Genomic DNA, 14,564 nt, shown 5'->3' with positions numbered 1-14,564 from the left:
CAGTTATACTTGTCCTCCTGAACTCGGCACTCTCTCCCTTCCCAACTTCAGCCCTACACATGCCCACTCCTGTACCCGCTAGACTTCAATGGCTGAGCAGGGCCAGGACGCAGTGATCACAGGAAAGCCAGGAAAAAACATTTAACAGCCATAAAACATAATCTAGGCACAAATGAAAAGACCTGTACTTTCAAGAGAAGAAAAAATCAAGGGCATCACTAAGAGCAGGGAGTAGCTGGGCTTTGCAGAACTGCAAAAAAGGAACAGAGGATACAAACCATCAAGCTGAAAAGCTCTGGGATGTGTTATGATGCGCATCACACATTAGCCTCGCTGGTAGGATGCAGCTAGAGTAACACATCTTATTTTGGAGCCCACAAGAACAAATAAGCATACACATCAGCACAATAAAATTGTTGGAAATCACGACCTCTGAGGAAGAGAACTGCAGGCAGCAAAAGGAAAGGAAAGATGCATTATAAGAGCAGATGGATTTGTTCCCAGATTCATTGAAGGCTGGATGGGAGGAAAGGTATTTGCAGGAGAGATGATTTAGATGAGATCTTGGGAGAGATTGTGCTGACTAATGCCACGCAAGGCTGGCAGGGGGACAGGCTGGCAGCAAACACTGCCGAGACCCCTCGCCTCTCCAGTGGCTGGAGCTGGACGGCACAGCTGCAGGAGCAGCCCCACAGTACCGTGCCGTGGTGGGCTGCCAGGACTGAGGTAGAGGGCTGCAGCATGGAGAAACAAGGTCAAGTGCTCTCCAAGCACTTCTGCGAGCCCCAGAAAATTCACATACCACCTTCTCCCGAGTTCTCTGGACCTCTGGCAGATTAGCACACCTCTGTTCCTCTACCTCCATTTCTCTGGAAAGGTAGGAAGGAACCAAATGCCTCCTATTTTGGCCAAGCTAGAAGAACCATGACCAAGACAACCATCCTCTCTCCACCTTCCCTCTATCTTTAAGCCGGAGTGCCCAACCTGGGGGCTTGAAGACAGACAAGACACAGAATCCCAAGTGCAGAGACACTCACTGTCTCATCAGACTGCCCTAGGGGCTTTGCAAGGCCTCCTGGGGGGGAAAACACCTCAATCAAAAAAAAAGTCAAGACATTTTGGTGCAAACACATCAGAAGGAAGTGGTCAACTCCTAGAGCATCCCAAACCATCTATCCCACTGTGACCCAGGAGACCCCAACTGCATTCCAGCCCAAGCCAACCCTCCCTGATGCTTTGTCAGCATCTGTCAGTCATTGTCTCTACCCTGTGAAGCCTTCCCTTGTTCTCAAGTCACACTGAAGCAACAGACCCTACCTGGTTACTGTGAAGACACTGCTGTTGCTGAAGTTGGAGTCACCAGATGCATCCAGAGAGCCTGGGGGACAGATAAAAAGGAGACACGGTTAGTGGGATAGAAGGGAAGGCAGAGAGCAGGACTGGGAGGCTGGAGAGCTGTGTGACCTTCTGCAAGGACATCATCAGCCATTGTCTGAGGCTCTGGGGACCCCATGGATCCCTTCTGCCTGCAGTTAGCATTTTACACTCCTTGTCAAGCTCTTCTCCGCTGCCAGAGGTACTGGACAAAGCTGGTACAGGACTGCACTTTCCTGGCAAAATGCAGGTTGCACAGCTTCAGAAGTCTGCCCCAAGCTGGGTTTCCTCCTCTGCAAAGGAGACCCAGACACATCCCGATGGTTTCAGTTGCCTTCCATCGTCCAGATTTCAACATCTAGAGATACCACACAAGCACACGAAAGGCTGAATTCAACCCAGGAGATCTCCACAGTGCCAGCTCTCCTGCAGCGTGACTTCATGCGAAAGCCAAGTGACCCAAACAGCTTTCCAACCTCTGTTCCATGCTGAAACTGGGTCTTAAAAGCATGGTGACAAAGCATGACAGGATGAACTTGACTCTTCATGCTCCCTTGTGCCAGTCTTCATGCTCCCTTGTGCCAACAGTCTCTACTCATGCACACAGAGGCACCGCCACATCAGCACAACCAGGGAGCAGAGCTGAGGGTTTGTGAGGTGAAAACATCACAGGTTGATCTGATCCTGCCTGCTTCAAGGTGCAGTCCAACCCCAAAGGAGTGGAGTCAGGCAATTAAAGTTTCTGTTGATGTTTTAAAGCTTTTCTGCAATGGATTTTAATAAAAGGAGGTATTCTTGGGACAAATAAGGAATAAAAAAGAAAACTTTTTGCTGCTGCACTACATTTTTCCCCTACAGCCCTTCCAAAAGAGCTGCTGCATTGGCTTGAAATCAAACCCAGGCCTCCCATGTGGCAGGTGAGAATTCTACCGCTGAGCCACCAGTGCTGCCCTGCATGCTGCCTGCCCACCCCGGCTGCCTGCTCCTGCCAGCCCTGCACACTGCTGCCTCACACAGCTCCCTGCTTCCTCGCCTTCCATGCGGCTGCTGTTATACAGGAAAACCTTTCAGCCTTTTAATTCCCACCCTCCTGCTCGCTCCCACAGCAGGATTTTCCAAACACTGCTTGCAGGCACGTTACACAAGAGCACTGGGCTGAACATACAGCCCCAGAAGAATACAACAGATCAGCCCATGTGATTTAAATGTTACACATATTTCACGCGCCTGGACAACAAAGATGGGCCAGAAGCAGCGTTTAGTCAACCCAAGACAACAGTATCAAAGGGATGCTGGAAGGCTAAAGCCACTGCTGTTTTCAGGCCTCAGTCCACCAGGCTGCTGTCCATTTAGTTTCTTCTCACTTAAAACACTCTTCCAGGTCTCCCATCCCGCTTGCAAACTTTTGCCTTTTTCCTGTTCTGGAAATTTTAGGACTGGGACAATACCCACACGATGGTTTCAAAAGCACCATTTGGAAAAGACCCAAAATTCTTCTCCTTTCTGTTCTCTACCCTTCCCCAACACAGGCATCCTCCGCGCACATGTTGATGCTCTCACAGGACTAACACAGCTTTCTGAGCTCTCCTTTGGGTGGTGGTATCAACTCCCAAACCAGCCACTGCAGGACAGGTGGGCTACTCTCTTCCCATGTTATATAGCACGACACTAAATGTTTAACTATAAACCATCTTTTTCAGGTCAATTTAATGACTGCCTTGAAGCGAAGTGTGGTGAGGGGACGGAGATGCTCACCAGGGAACACAGCACTGCTTGGGCTCTGGGCCAGATCAGTGACCCTGCTATGCAGACAGTGCCAAACGTGTCTGTCTCAGCAGAGGATTAGCTGTGAAACAGGACTCCAAGACTCAAAGAAAGCATGGAGCTCCTATGAGCCCTTAACTGCTGCAGGGCACCAAACCAACACAACAACTTCTCTTGAGGACCTTCCCTTGACCATCCTCACACCTCTGATGGCTCAGATCAATGGGAACTCACCGCTGGACGCTACTTCTGGATTAGAGACAGACTCCTCTGGGGTGGGCTCTGCCAGTAGGGTCACTGACTGCTTGGCCTCATCCATTTCATCATCCTCTGGGATGACCAGCTTCATCAGGCTCTGGTTGCACACGTTCGCCACCTCCTTGATGTCTGAGTGCAGGCAGTGTAAGGAACACTCAGTCCCACATGTGGCTAGCTGCCACATCTGGCCAGCCACAGAGAAGCCACCGCAGTCCCACCAGGGCTGCCCCAGCCCAGCTACGGCAACCCCCCTCACATCCAAAGGGCTGGAGCGGGTTTTAGCACTTGGTGGGAGGACTCCTCCTGGCCCTCTCCAGCTGTGCAGCTGGCCCTGTGACCCAGAGGCAGGAAACAGGCGCTTCCCCGCAGGTTGCTGTAGCAGGAATGGGAGCAGCTCCGAGTTACAAGGATACTCTTCTTGCGATCATCATAGGAGAGACACGGCAGGACAGCGGTGAGGATCCCTGAGGAGTAAGGCAGCATCACCCGGCCAGCCAGCTGGATGAACTCCCTCATCCAGCACATGGCTGTCAGCTGGATCAGGTCATCTGGAAGACATGGGACAAGCAAAGGTGAGAGAAAAGGACAGCACTGGCAGCTGAGCAAACTCTGCTGGTGAAGGACCAGCTGCAAGCAGAGAGTTGCCTATGCTCCACCCAGAGAGACCCTAGGCTGGGGCAGTTCAGTCCCAGAGGAGATAGGTAGACCTGAATCTGCAGTGAGGTTGAGATTAAACACAATCATTAGGTTTCAGAGTTAACCCGGTTCAATCCATAATCCAGGTTTCCTCATTTGCAAGTACTCTCTCAAACCTCCCAATGCATAAGGATATTTCTGCTGTCACACTTAGCAGTTGTGTGTCTGGGTCAAGCATCACCCCTAGAGCTGGGGTTTTATTAACCACCTCCTCAAATCCTGAAAATAGGGAGCACTGCTGGGGCCATCAGCAACGCAGGGCCAGATTTTAGACTTAAACAGCATAAATTCACTGGGCATCACTTTAATCAAGAGCAAGCAGTCTCAGTCTATTTCTATTTTTCTGTCTCACAAGAAACCCACTCCATTCAGCACCATTAAAGAGCAGATGAGCACAGCTCCAGGACAAGATCCTTCTCAGGAAACACATCCAGCTGCAGCTGCAATCCTCAGCCATTGCCTACACAGCAGACCCGCAGGATCTACAGTGCAGCACTAACACTAAGTGCCAGGCAAATCATGTTTAACAGTCCTATGCACCTAGTGCAACCAGAGGTTGAGATAAGCCTCTAAGGAGATCCTTCTAGATGTGCTAGATATCCACAGGTGTCACCCACAGCCAGATATTTTATTTTCAGGCACCTCTGCTTCAGGAGGATGCCAGACCCGTGTTTGAGGCTGAGGGATCAACAGTACAAGAGCAGTCGTGTCAATCATGGTAGAGCTGCCTGTTCACCCCTTTCACAGAATCTTGGTTGGAAAAGCTCCTCCAGCCCAACCATGAACCTCACACTGACCATTCCCAACTCCACCAGATCCCTCAGCGCTGGGTCACCCCGACTCTGCAACCCCTCCAGGGATGGGGACTCCCCCCCTGCCCTGGGCAGCCCATTCCAACGCCCAACAACCCCCTCTGGAAAGAAATCCTTCCTCAGAGCCAGCCTGACCCTGCCCTGGGCAGCTTGAGGCCGTTCCCTCTTGTCCTGTCGCTGGTTCCTTGGCTCAAGAGACTCATCCCCCCTCTCTGCACCCTCCTTTCAGGGAGCTGTAGAGGGCCAGGAGGTCTCCCCTCAGCCTCCTCTTCTCCAGACTAAACCCCCCCAGTTCCCTCAGCCACTCCCCATCAGACTCATGCTCCAGACCCTTCATCAGCAGAATTTACATGCACAATGACAAAGAAATGGCAAGTGGGTGAGCTGGTGAACAGCCCATTGGAAAACTCCTGGCCCCACGGTCCACACTGCAAACCCAGAGGCGGGTGCTACCCCTTGGTCCTGCACACTTACCTGCCGCCTGGCAGTGGATCACCAGGATATTGGCCATCTCTGCAAACTTGACACTAGAGGGATTCTTCTTGATCTCCTTGAGGAACTCCCCGAGAGCCACCTCGCACCTGCAGAGAGGCAGAGCAGCTGGTTAGCGCTCGGTTACCTTAAGACAGAGAAGTTACAGAGAAGTTTGGGAGCCCGGCCTCCTACACGTGTACCTAGAAAGGACGCCGGTGGCATGGCAGGTGTGCCTCCACGCAGCTGCAGGGCCACGAAGGACAAGGCTGTGACAAGCTCGCCCTGCTCCAAGGGAGAGTCAGCACACAGCTGCGAGGATGGAGGCAATGACTGCCTAGAGCCCCCCACACATTCCCACAACTCCCCTAACAGCCACTCTGTTGAGATCGAGGGGTCCCTGGGATGGGGACTGCAGAGGGGAACAGGGGGGCAGATGATACCCAAAGCTTTCAGTGCTTGTTCCTCAATGTGTAGACACTGGGAAACAAAGAAGCAGGGCAGGGAGGATGCAGGAGGGCTTGGCAGTGGGAGGGACCTAGGCCAGCCTCACCACTTACTTGTGCCCTACAAAACAAGTCTGGCTGCTCTCTCCCAGTGTAAAAAGCCAAGATCCTCTGACCTCCCTGGGAACATACAGCCACTCCTGTGCTTCAAAACGCCTCTGCCCTGAGACCAGCTATGCATCTGAGGAGCAAGGTTGCTGTGCTTGCTTGTCTTCTCCACCCAGGAGATGCTGGGTGGGTGCTCTACCTTGCTGAGAGAGGCTCGCATGGTACAGGCTTGTTCACAGAGCTGACAGCCCATCCTAGAAGCACACACAAGCCTCTGCAGCTCTGATATTGGGTGCAAGTGCTGGGAAGGCAACAGCTCAACTGAGCCAAAAGTACGTCTCCCAGCACAGACCACGGTGTCCTCCACAGCCACTCCAGCCACAACAAACTGGTGAAGGGAGGCACTTGCCAAGGACACTTTGATCCACCGACCAAGCCAGCCAGATTGCTCCATCTCCTGCCACGCACATGGTGTTTTGCTGCAGTTATACAGAAGAGTTGCAAACAAAAGAAGAGGGTGACGGACAGACAGCAAGACACAACCGCCGCGCCCAACCAGCCTCTACACTCACATCTTCCGTATCTCCTTGCTGTTGTCTCCCAGGATCTGGAAGAGCCCATCCAGGATTTCTGGCAGGTAATCCAAGAGGTTGATGTCAGGCACCGACTCTAAGACCAGGATCTAGCTCAGGGGAGGAACAAGAAAGAAGAGGTGAGTTTCGGAGACACATCACCAGCACAAACCTAGCATAATACTGAGGAATTCCAAGCTAAGCTGTGTGGGATGGGGAAGAAGAACAAGAGGACAGTGTGGAGTTGCCCACCTCAGAAGCTGGGCTAGCAGAGGAAGCAAGCGATCAGCCTCCAGCATTGTCACATCTCCAATCACAGCTCTGTAAACAGAGCAGAGATCAGGAAAAATTGCCAAGACACATGCAGGCAGACCTGGGACAGCAAACAGTATGGCTGGAAGAGAGTGCAGAGGCATACATCTCTCCCCAGACCTGGCCAGGCACCGAGAGCTCCTGCCTTGCAGAGAAAGGAAAAGGCAAGTGGAGATGCCTTGCCTCCTGGAGAGCAACATCCCTCCAGCACCGCTGGGGGATCAAAAGCATCCTGGCACTGTCCTTTGAGAGACTGGAACCTCTAGACCACAATCTATTTACACAGGCAATGCTCTGACTGTGTTTTCTAACTTGGCGTGCAACATCCTGAACCAGGTTGGCAGAAGTGCAGCATGATCTCCCTGCAGCTGCAACAGCGAGATGACAGGGAGCTGGCATTTTAAAGAAGCAGGTGAAAAACTCTGCTGGCATAAAAAAACCTGCCCAAGTAAATTCAGGTGCCTGAGTTCACACATTGCGGGAGATATCTGCCGTTTGCCCAGGCACATGCTGGGATGCTGACAGGTCACAGTGTTTTGGAGTTTGCGCTGGCAGGCACATGTGGCACCCTATGTACCTACCCAGGATATGATGAACTGCCGGGCATACTGGTTGTTGGAGTAAATCCTCTCGCGCAGCAGTGGGATGAAGCCCACCAAGTCAAACTGGTTGCTCTCTGTCACAATGTCCTGCAGAGCCCAAGCAGAGGGTGTTAGGAGGAATGGCCACCACCCCACACCCACACAACCAGCCCCACCCAGCCTTTTATAAGGCACGTGACAGGAAAAAGATGACAAGCAGTTGATGCATGGGTCTGCGGGTCAGGAGACCTGGGGAGAAGGAATCACGAGGTTTATTCAGGCGATGTAATCCCCTCTGGGCAGGGACTAACGATGAGCCGGACCCAGAGAGGGAGGCTCTGCCTGCTGTGAGCCAGCCCGGCTGAACAGGAGGAGCATGGGAGCTTCATGCCTCAGTGGCATGTTGCACACATGAGCAAGCCCATTTGATGTAACCACCTGTATCAGGGGCCTTCCTTTAAAGCTCTTTCTACACACTTGGTGGATTTTGCTGCATGGGTAAGTCTCTTACACCGGCGTGGCAGAGCAGATCTCCCAGCCGGAAGGTTTGCAGCAGGTGATGTGGAGGCTGCATTAACTGCTGTGATAACGAGGAGGAGTGAGGGCAGGACCTGGCAGGGAGCCACTCACCTCTGAACAGCAGCAAAGGAACTGGGAGGTCTGCAAGAGTCAAAGCCCATCAGCAGGCAGAACAGGAACAGAAACTGAGCCCCACACCCCAAAGCAGCAGCAAAGCAGCTCCGCTTGCATCACTACTCACTTAGGCAAGGGAGGAAAAGTAGGGGAACAGCCCTTCTGCTGCCTGTGAGAGGGCTGAAACCCTGCTTGGACTAAAACTTGGCTTCCCCAGACACCCAGTTCCCAAGAGCTGAATGCACTCATGCCACTGTGAAAACCTACCAGCCCCTCAATCCAACTGCCTGAGATCACCACCAGACCCTCAAACTAAGAGGCTATGGTCGGTGAGAGAAAGGAATGTTTTGACAGTAGCCACAGGACTGAACTGGGATGGTTTTAGCAGCCGCAGCCTCGGGGACTGACACGTTCCCAGACAGCACATCCCTGCAGCCCGCACCGAGGATTCTCAGCTGGAGAGGGAAAATACCTTGAGAAGCCGATCGAGGAGCTCAGAGCCACTTTTGACATTTGGGTCGGGATCAGCAGCCAGCTGTGAATGACAGAAACAAGAGCCATTGCAGCAGTGGGTCCCAGGTCTGCTCCCCGCTCTGCAGCGGAGATCCCAGCATGCTCACAGGACCGACCATTGCTCTCCTTTGTCATTACAGGGATGGACACAGAGAACTCTCTTTATCTCCAGTTCCTCATTAGGCTCCAACAAACTTTCCTGAGAGACTACCTAGGGGGGATATCAAGCATCCGTTACCTCTCCCAGCTACACAGGTTTTCATGTGCCAGCAGCCACACTCCCAAGTGGCAGAGAAATAAAAGTTTCCAGTGAAAAGCTGCAAAGACAGGTCTACATAGACATGGTTTTGTCCCTACAGACCCACAAAGCCGCAGAGCCACCTCACTTGCAGCCGTCCTGTCAGCCTTATTTCTGAATACCACTCAACAAGGAGCAGGAAAATACATCCTGGGGGTGAGGACAGAGAACAAGGTATCTTACAGTAAACTCCAGCACCCACATCAGCGGCCAGTGTGCTGCTGCAGAAACTGCTCATTTGGTCCTTCAGACCTGCCTGGGTCAAAGCAAACCAGTTTACTTAGAAAGACAACCTTGGGCAACTTGGTTGGTTTTACCCAGAGAAGGCAAGGACTAGAGAACAAGACTTACTTCTCCAGCATGGGAAAGAAAAACACGTGGGGGTTGGGAGGGAGCTTCATACCTTGCTGAGGCCATCAAAGAGCACATTGAAGTGTGGGAGGACAGAACCTCTGGCCACCTTGACAATGTTATAGAGGGCCTCACAAGCGTAGTACCGCAACCGACTATCGGCATCGTTGAAACACGTCAGCACTGGTTCAATCAGCTCCTTCAGGTAGAGCCCAGAGTCCTGGTGGACAGGAGGAGACTGGTTAGTTGAGGACCGTGCCACAGGGACAGGGAAGGGATGTCACTGTCCTGGAACATAGTGCAACAATTCAAGCTCATGATGGCTTAGCGCACCTATGATGGACAGGATTTATTCATTAATTTATTATTCAGGTAAAGTGACGGTCACCTGAGCAGGCTGATAAATTCTTTCAAGGGAGTCTACGCCCAGCAACTGAAGTGATTACTGCAGCTGTACTTGTCTGATTTTGCTTCCCAGAGATGACTTTTCAAAGCCAGAGGGGCTGCTCCCCTCTGCACACCATTCATCTCTGCTAGAGACTGACCCACAGAGAAATCCATCCCTGCCTCCCTTGGCCCTGCAGGCAGGAGACAAGGCAGGTCCCCAGCAAAGCCAGGAGACACCACCCCTTACAGCAGCCAGCTGTCAGCCAGGATTTAGCCCATGCTGCCAGCTGGTTCTCGCATAAACCCACCAAGGTTTCCAGGACCAAGAAGAACATCCCAAAGAGTGACAGATCAAGCCCACCTGCACCTTCAGTTAAGCAAAACTGCCCTTGGTGTGTTGGGCTTCTCTTTGTAACATCAGGAACTGACTAGTGTGGAGGAGCTGGTGATACAGGCTTCATAAAGACAACTGGCAGTGCCCGAACCTTCCTGCCCTCTTGTTTCCAGAAACACCAACTTAACTGTGGTCCCAGCAACCAGAAGAGGAGCAGCTTCAGCCTGTGCAGCTGCTAACGAACAAGGAGCTACAACAGCTGGCAGAGTTAAGCTGAACATATTTGTTGGATGAAGTGACTCTGGGGCTCCAATTCTCAGGCAAGATTCATTTTACATGCTGAAGTTTGTCCTCCTGTACCGTGGAAGAGCCACACCAGACTCACCCTGACTCTACCCACAAGCAAATACAGTCATTACTGAGGTCACTCCCCAGCCCAAAAGACTTTTGCTTAAGGATCCACCATCACAGCAGGAGTTTCAGACAAACCCAGAGGCAGAGGCAGGAGGTTGGCTTGTTCTGAAGTTAAAAAAACCCTACTTTGGGGAAACAGGCTGGCATTTCCTGAGCATCTAGGAAAGAGATAAGAAAATAAAAAACACATGGACTAGCAGATTAAAGATTCAACTCTAAGTCTTACCAGGGCCCGTCAAGGCCACCAAAAGCAACTCCTCCATCCCCCAGAGTCAATTGTCTCCGCACTGTGCGGGAGGAGAAGGTGGCTTACGTGACTGGGCTGAGGCAGAGTGTTGCTCATCCTGGGAAGGAGGGTTTTGCAAAGAGATTCTTCATTTTAACAAGAGGATGAAGACAGCAGCGCTGCTCAGAAGCCCCCGGCCACCAGCATAAAGGCAGTTAATGTAAAAGTCACCAGGCTTTGAAGCATCTGCTCAGACCAGTTGTGACTGTCATTAGAAGGGGAATAAATGAATTAAAATCTACCTTGTAACTCTTCCAACAGGCACAGCCTGCTCTTCCCAAGCCCTCTGCTTTCTCTGATGTACACCTTACTACAGACTAAAACGACTCCTTCCCTTGCAGGTGCTTTCAAAAACCAGCCACATGGTTTGACTCAAAAGCCCAACAGATCTGTGAGCCTGCAGAGTTTGTGCTCCCCTTCACGGGGATCCACATACTCTGGCATAGCCCTGGAGGAAACTTACTGAGCTTGTAAACATTATAGAGACCTTAATCATGACAGAAATCAGTCAGCTTCCTATGCAAAGAGCATCAACATAACACCTCCAGAACCAGACTGAGCGATCCACGCATTCAGCAAGTAAATCAGAAAACTGCTAGCTCAGGCTAGCACAGCTTGACACCTTATGCCACTTGCTTACTTTGACTATGACTCTGCCACCATTTGGCCCATACCTTAATGCTGCTTCCCACAGGCCCTGCCCGTGCTGCTGGAGCCAGTTGAGCTGGGAGTGGGAGGTGGAAGGGCTGCACCTCTTCTCAGCTCCGTTAACACAAATTAATACCCAGCCTGCTGAGTCTAGTTCAGCTGCTGGAGACACAGGATGGACAGATGCACTTAAATCATGCCTAGGGAGCTGCCAGGATGCACCCAGACCAGCGACCAAAGGATGTGGCTGAGTGTGTTGGGGAAACTCAAACACAAGCCAGGTGTATGGTGCAATGCAGGGAGGGGGCTGGGGAGCTGCAGGGCCACCAGCCTGAGTCTCCCCATCACGCTGACCCAGGAGGAGCCGCCACTCTCCCACTGCAGTGAACACAAGCCAAAAAAACTCCACCCACACCTACCTTGCCCAGGGCAATGGAGCAAGCGGCCAGGCCAATGAGTCCCCCTTTCCGGCTGTGGGGGTGCTGGGAGAGCGCAAACTCCTGCGACAGGATCTGGATCACGTGTTTGATTTGAGATGTGTTGTTCTGAGCCACAAACTCTCGCACCAGCCTGGGGAGAGAAAAGGAAAGCACCCAGAGGGCTTCAGATTTTGCCCAATAGCTGAGCTCAGGGGGTCAGCTCCCTGCAGCCATCAGAAACAGGGATTTTTCAGCCATGAGAAACATCACAGAAAGCGGTACCGAAATGGGGAACACTGAACACACAAGTGAAACCAAAGCTCTCCCCTCCTCCCCACTCCCATCCAACAGCAGCTCACTGCCCTCCTGCTGCTCCTAGCCTGCAGCCTCCCACAGCGTTCAGGAACTCCCAGCCCAGGATGGACTCTCAAGGGCTGCCTCACCATGGCTGTGTGCTTCTAGAGAATTCACCAGCTCTTCAAATACCCTTTCCAACAGGAAGGGTTACGAGGGTCATACACCTCCAACACGGTACAAGACGGCAGCAGAGAACTGCTTGGCACGCACCAGGAGCACTGGTGGCTCAGCAGGGAATTGTTACTCACCAGATTCACACCCAGCGCCAAAATTTTGGACCTTTCCAGCCACCCATGCATTGCTTCAGCTGATGTTCCATATACTTAAATATATTAATAGCATAACAAAACAACAAACAAGGTTTCTAGAGGCAATACTTGCTCCTCCTCCCCAAAAACTTGCAGCTGGTTACTGTTTTGCCAATTATCAGGCCTAGCATAAAGGACACAGCCAGCATAAAGATGAACCAATAACCAAATTGTATTTGATACAAAAGGGTCAGTACATGGGTGAGCACTGGGGGTACAAACAAGTCAGATTATACATAATCGACATCAATCCCATGGACCCCAACAACAACACCGCACAACCAACAATGGGTGGAATAAATGGTGAAATGCAGTCTCTCAGAAGGGATGGGAGACAACTGAGTCAACAAGCCAAACACATAAGACCAAGGAAGCCACATGAATCTCTACACTGCCCACATTTACAAAAGCCAGACCTGACTGGAGCCCAGTCCCAGGGAGGCAGGAGGTCCTTCCCCAACAGGGAACTCTGCACAGGGCATCCACCTCACAGACAGACACTGCCCCTCCTGCAAGGGGTCCCAGCTTTTATCCCTCAGTGGGACACCTGACCCTTGCTTACTTAATGCAGACACCCGGGGCTCCTTTACCCAATGGCTCTCCCTGCCAGGCCGGCACCACCCTGGAGGGAAGCCTAAAGGGAAACTCACCCCCCTTTGTGAAGGGCTGTGGGAATCACCCACATGTCAACCTTAATTGGGGGCTTGGGGTTGAAACCCCATCAGTTACCCAGAGACATTTAATGCATCAGCTGTGCTTAAATGAAGAGATCTGTAACCCCGTGCCAGCCTACGTAACCGCTTCAAGGTCCCGGGTCGCCCAAGGGGCCTTTCAGCCCCAGGTCCCCTGCGGCAGCCGCTGGGCAGCGAGGCGCAGGCAGATGTGCAGGCAGATGTGCAGGCAGCAGCACACAGCTGGAGCATTGGTGGTTCAGTGGTAGAATTCTCGCCTGCCACGCGGGAGGCCCGGGTTCGATTCCCGGCCAATGCAACACTGCTTTTCCCTTTTTTTCTTACAGCTTCTATCCATAACATGGTTCCAGACATCTCACAGTCTCAGCCTAAATAAGAATCTTAACCTTCAGTGAAGGTGCAAAAGCTTCCACTATCTAACTGCATACACGGGTTTTCTAGCACTGTCTTGAATCTCATGCTGCCCTCTCCCAGACAGCTGCCACCAGCCGGTCACCCATTTCATAATCCAGAAAAATCATTATAGAAGATGTTTATGAACTTCTTCCTCCAAAATGACTAACACCTGCTCTGTTCTCACCCTGATTTGAGCAAAGTGGCCAGCAGGTCGAGGGAGGGGATTCTCCCCCTCTACTCTGCTCTGCTGAGACCCCCCCCTGCAGTGCTGTGTCCAGCTCTGGGATCCCCAGCATAAGAAGGACACCGACCTACTCAAGCAGGTCCAGAGGAGACCACGAGGATGATCAGGGGCTGGAGCACCTCCCGTGTGAGGACAGGCTGAGAGTTGGGGGTGTTCAGCCTGGAGAAGAGAAGGCTCTGGGGAGACCTTAGAGTGGCCTCCCAGTACAGAAAGGGGGCTGCAGGGAAGGTGGGGAGGGACTTATATATTGGAGATTGAAGGGATAGGATGAGGAGTAAAGGCTTTAAACCGGAAGAGGGAAGATTTAGATTAGATATAAGGAAGAAATTCTTTACTGCGAGGGCAGCAAGACACTGGCACACGTTGCCCAGAGAAGCTGTGGCTGCCCCCTCCCTGGAAGGGTTCAAGGCCAGGTTGGACGGGGCTTTGGGCAACCTGGGCTGGTGGAAGGTGTCCCTGCCTGTGGCAGGGGGGTGGGACTAGATGATGCTTAAGGTCTCTTACAACCCAAACCATTCTGTGATTCTGTGAAAGCAGCTGCCCCCTTTCTCCCTCACTCTCACCACTCTGAAGCTGAGTTCGGCAACAGTTACAGGCCAACACGCTCTCACAAACACGGCCCCACCTCCAGTCCCACACCAGCAGCAGGCTCCAGCAGGAAAAACACACTGAGTTCAAGCAGCACCAACCCTTGGGTTGATTATTTTACTGTTGAGTTTTAACGGATGGAGCTTTGTTTGAACAAGAATAGCTTTACAGACTGTCTTAAGAGTTTCAAGAGCTCAAGATTTAACAAATGGGGCAAAAGGCAGTGAAAAGTAATGCTCAGCACCAGAGAGTTTGCAAGCAGCAGGACCTGCTCCCACGTTACTGGCCAGAGGACAAGGAGG

General features: G+C 52.1%; 1 protein-coding gene and 1 non-coding gene across 3 annotated transcripts in view; one reads left to right on the top strand and one right to left on the bottom strand.

The window, feature by feature from the left end:
* VAC14 (VAC14 component of PIKFYVE complex) overlaps positions 1-14,564 on the bottom strand; it is a 66,209-nt gene that overhangs the window by 49,587 nt on the left and 2,058 nt on the right. For both annotated transcript variants that reach the window (XR_012634184.1, XM_074913061.1), the window contains exons 2-10: positions 11,678-11,828; positions 9,242-9,409; positions 8,500-8,562; positions 7,395-7,502; positions 6,502-6,611; positions 5,379-5,485; positions 3,810-3,944; positions 3,373-3,525; positions 1,318-1,378 (exon numbers count right to left, since the gene is read on the bottom strand). Coding sequence is in view for 1 of the 2 variants with exons in the window: in XM_074913061.1 (XP_074769162.1) it covers positions 1,318-1,378; positions 3,373-3,525; positions 3,810-3,944; positions 5,379-5,485; positions 6,502-6,611; positions 7,395-7,502; positions 8,500-8,562; positions 9,242-9,409; positions 11,678-11,828 (1,056 nt within the window). In the remaining variant the exon portion in view is untranslated. The remainder of the gene's footprint in view (positions 1-1,317; positions 1,379-3,372; positions 3,526-3,809; positions 3,945-5,378; positions 5,486-6,501; positions 6,612-7,394; positions 7,503-8,499; positions 8,563-9,241; positions 9,410-11,677; positions 11,829-14,564) is intronic.
* On the top strand, positions 13,262-13,332 carry TRNAG-GCC (transfer RNA glycine (anticodon GCC)). The gene has a single exon. It is a non-coding gene; the product is annotated as a tRNA-Gly (tRNA).

The sequence above is a fragment of the Athene noctua genome, chromosome 9 (genome assembly GCF_965140245.1).
Source record: "Athene noctua chromosome 9, bAthNoc1.hap1.1, whole genome shotgun sequence".
Lineage (NCBI taxonomy): Eukaryota > Metazoa > Chordata > Aves > Strigiformes > Strigidae > Athene > Athene noctua.
Note: the sequence above shows the minus strand (reverse complement) of the source record. Positions and strands in the feature narration are given on the sequence as shown.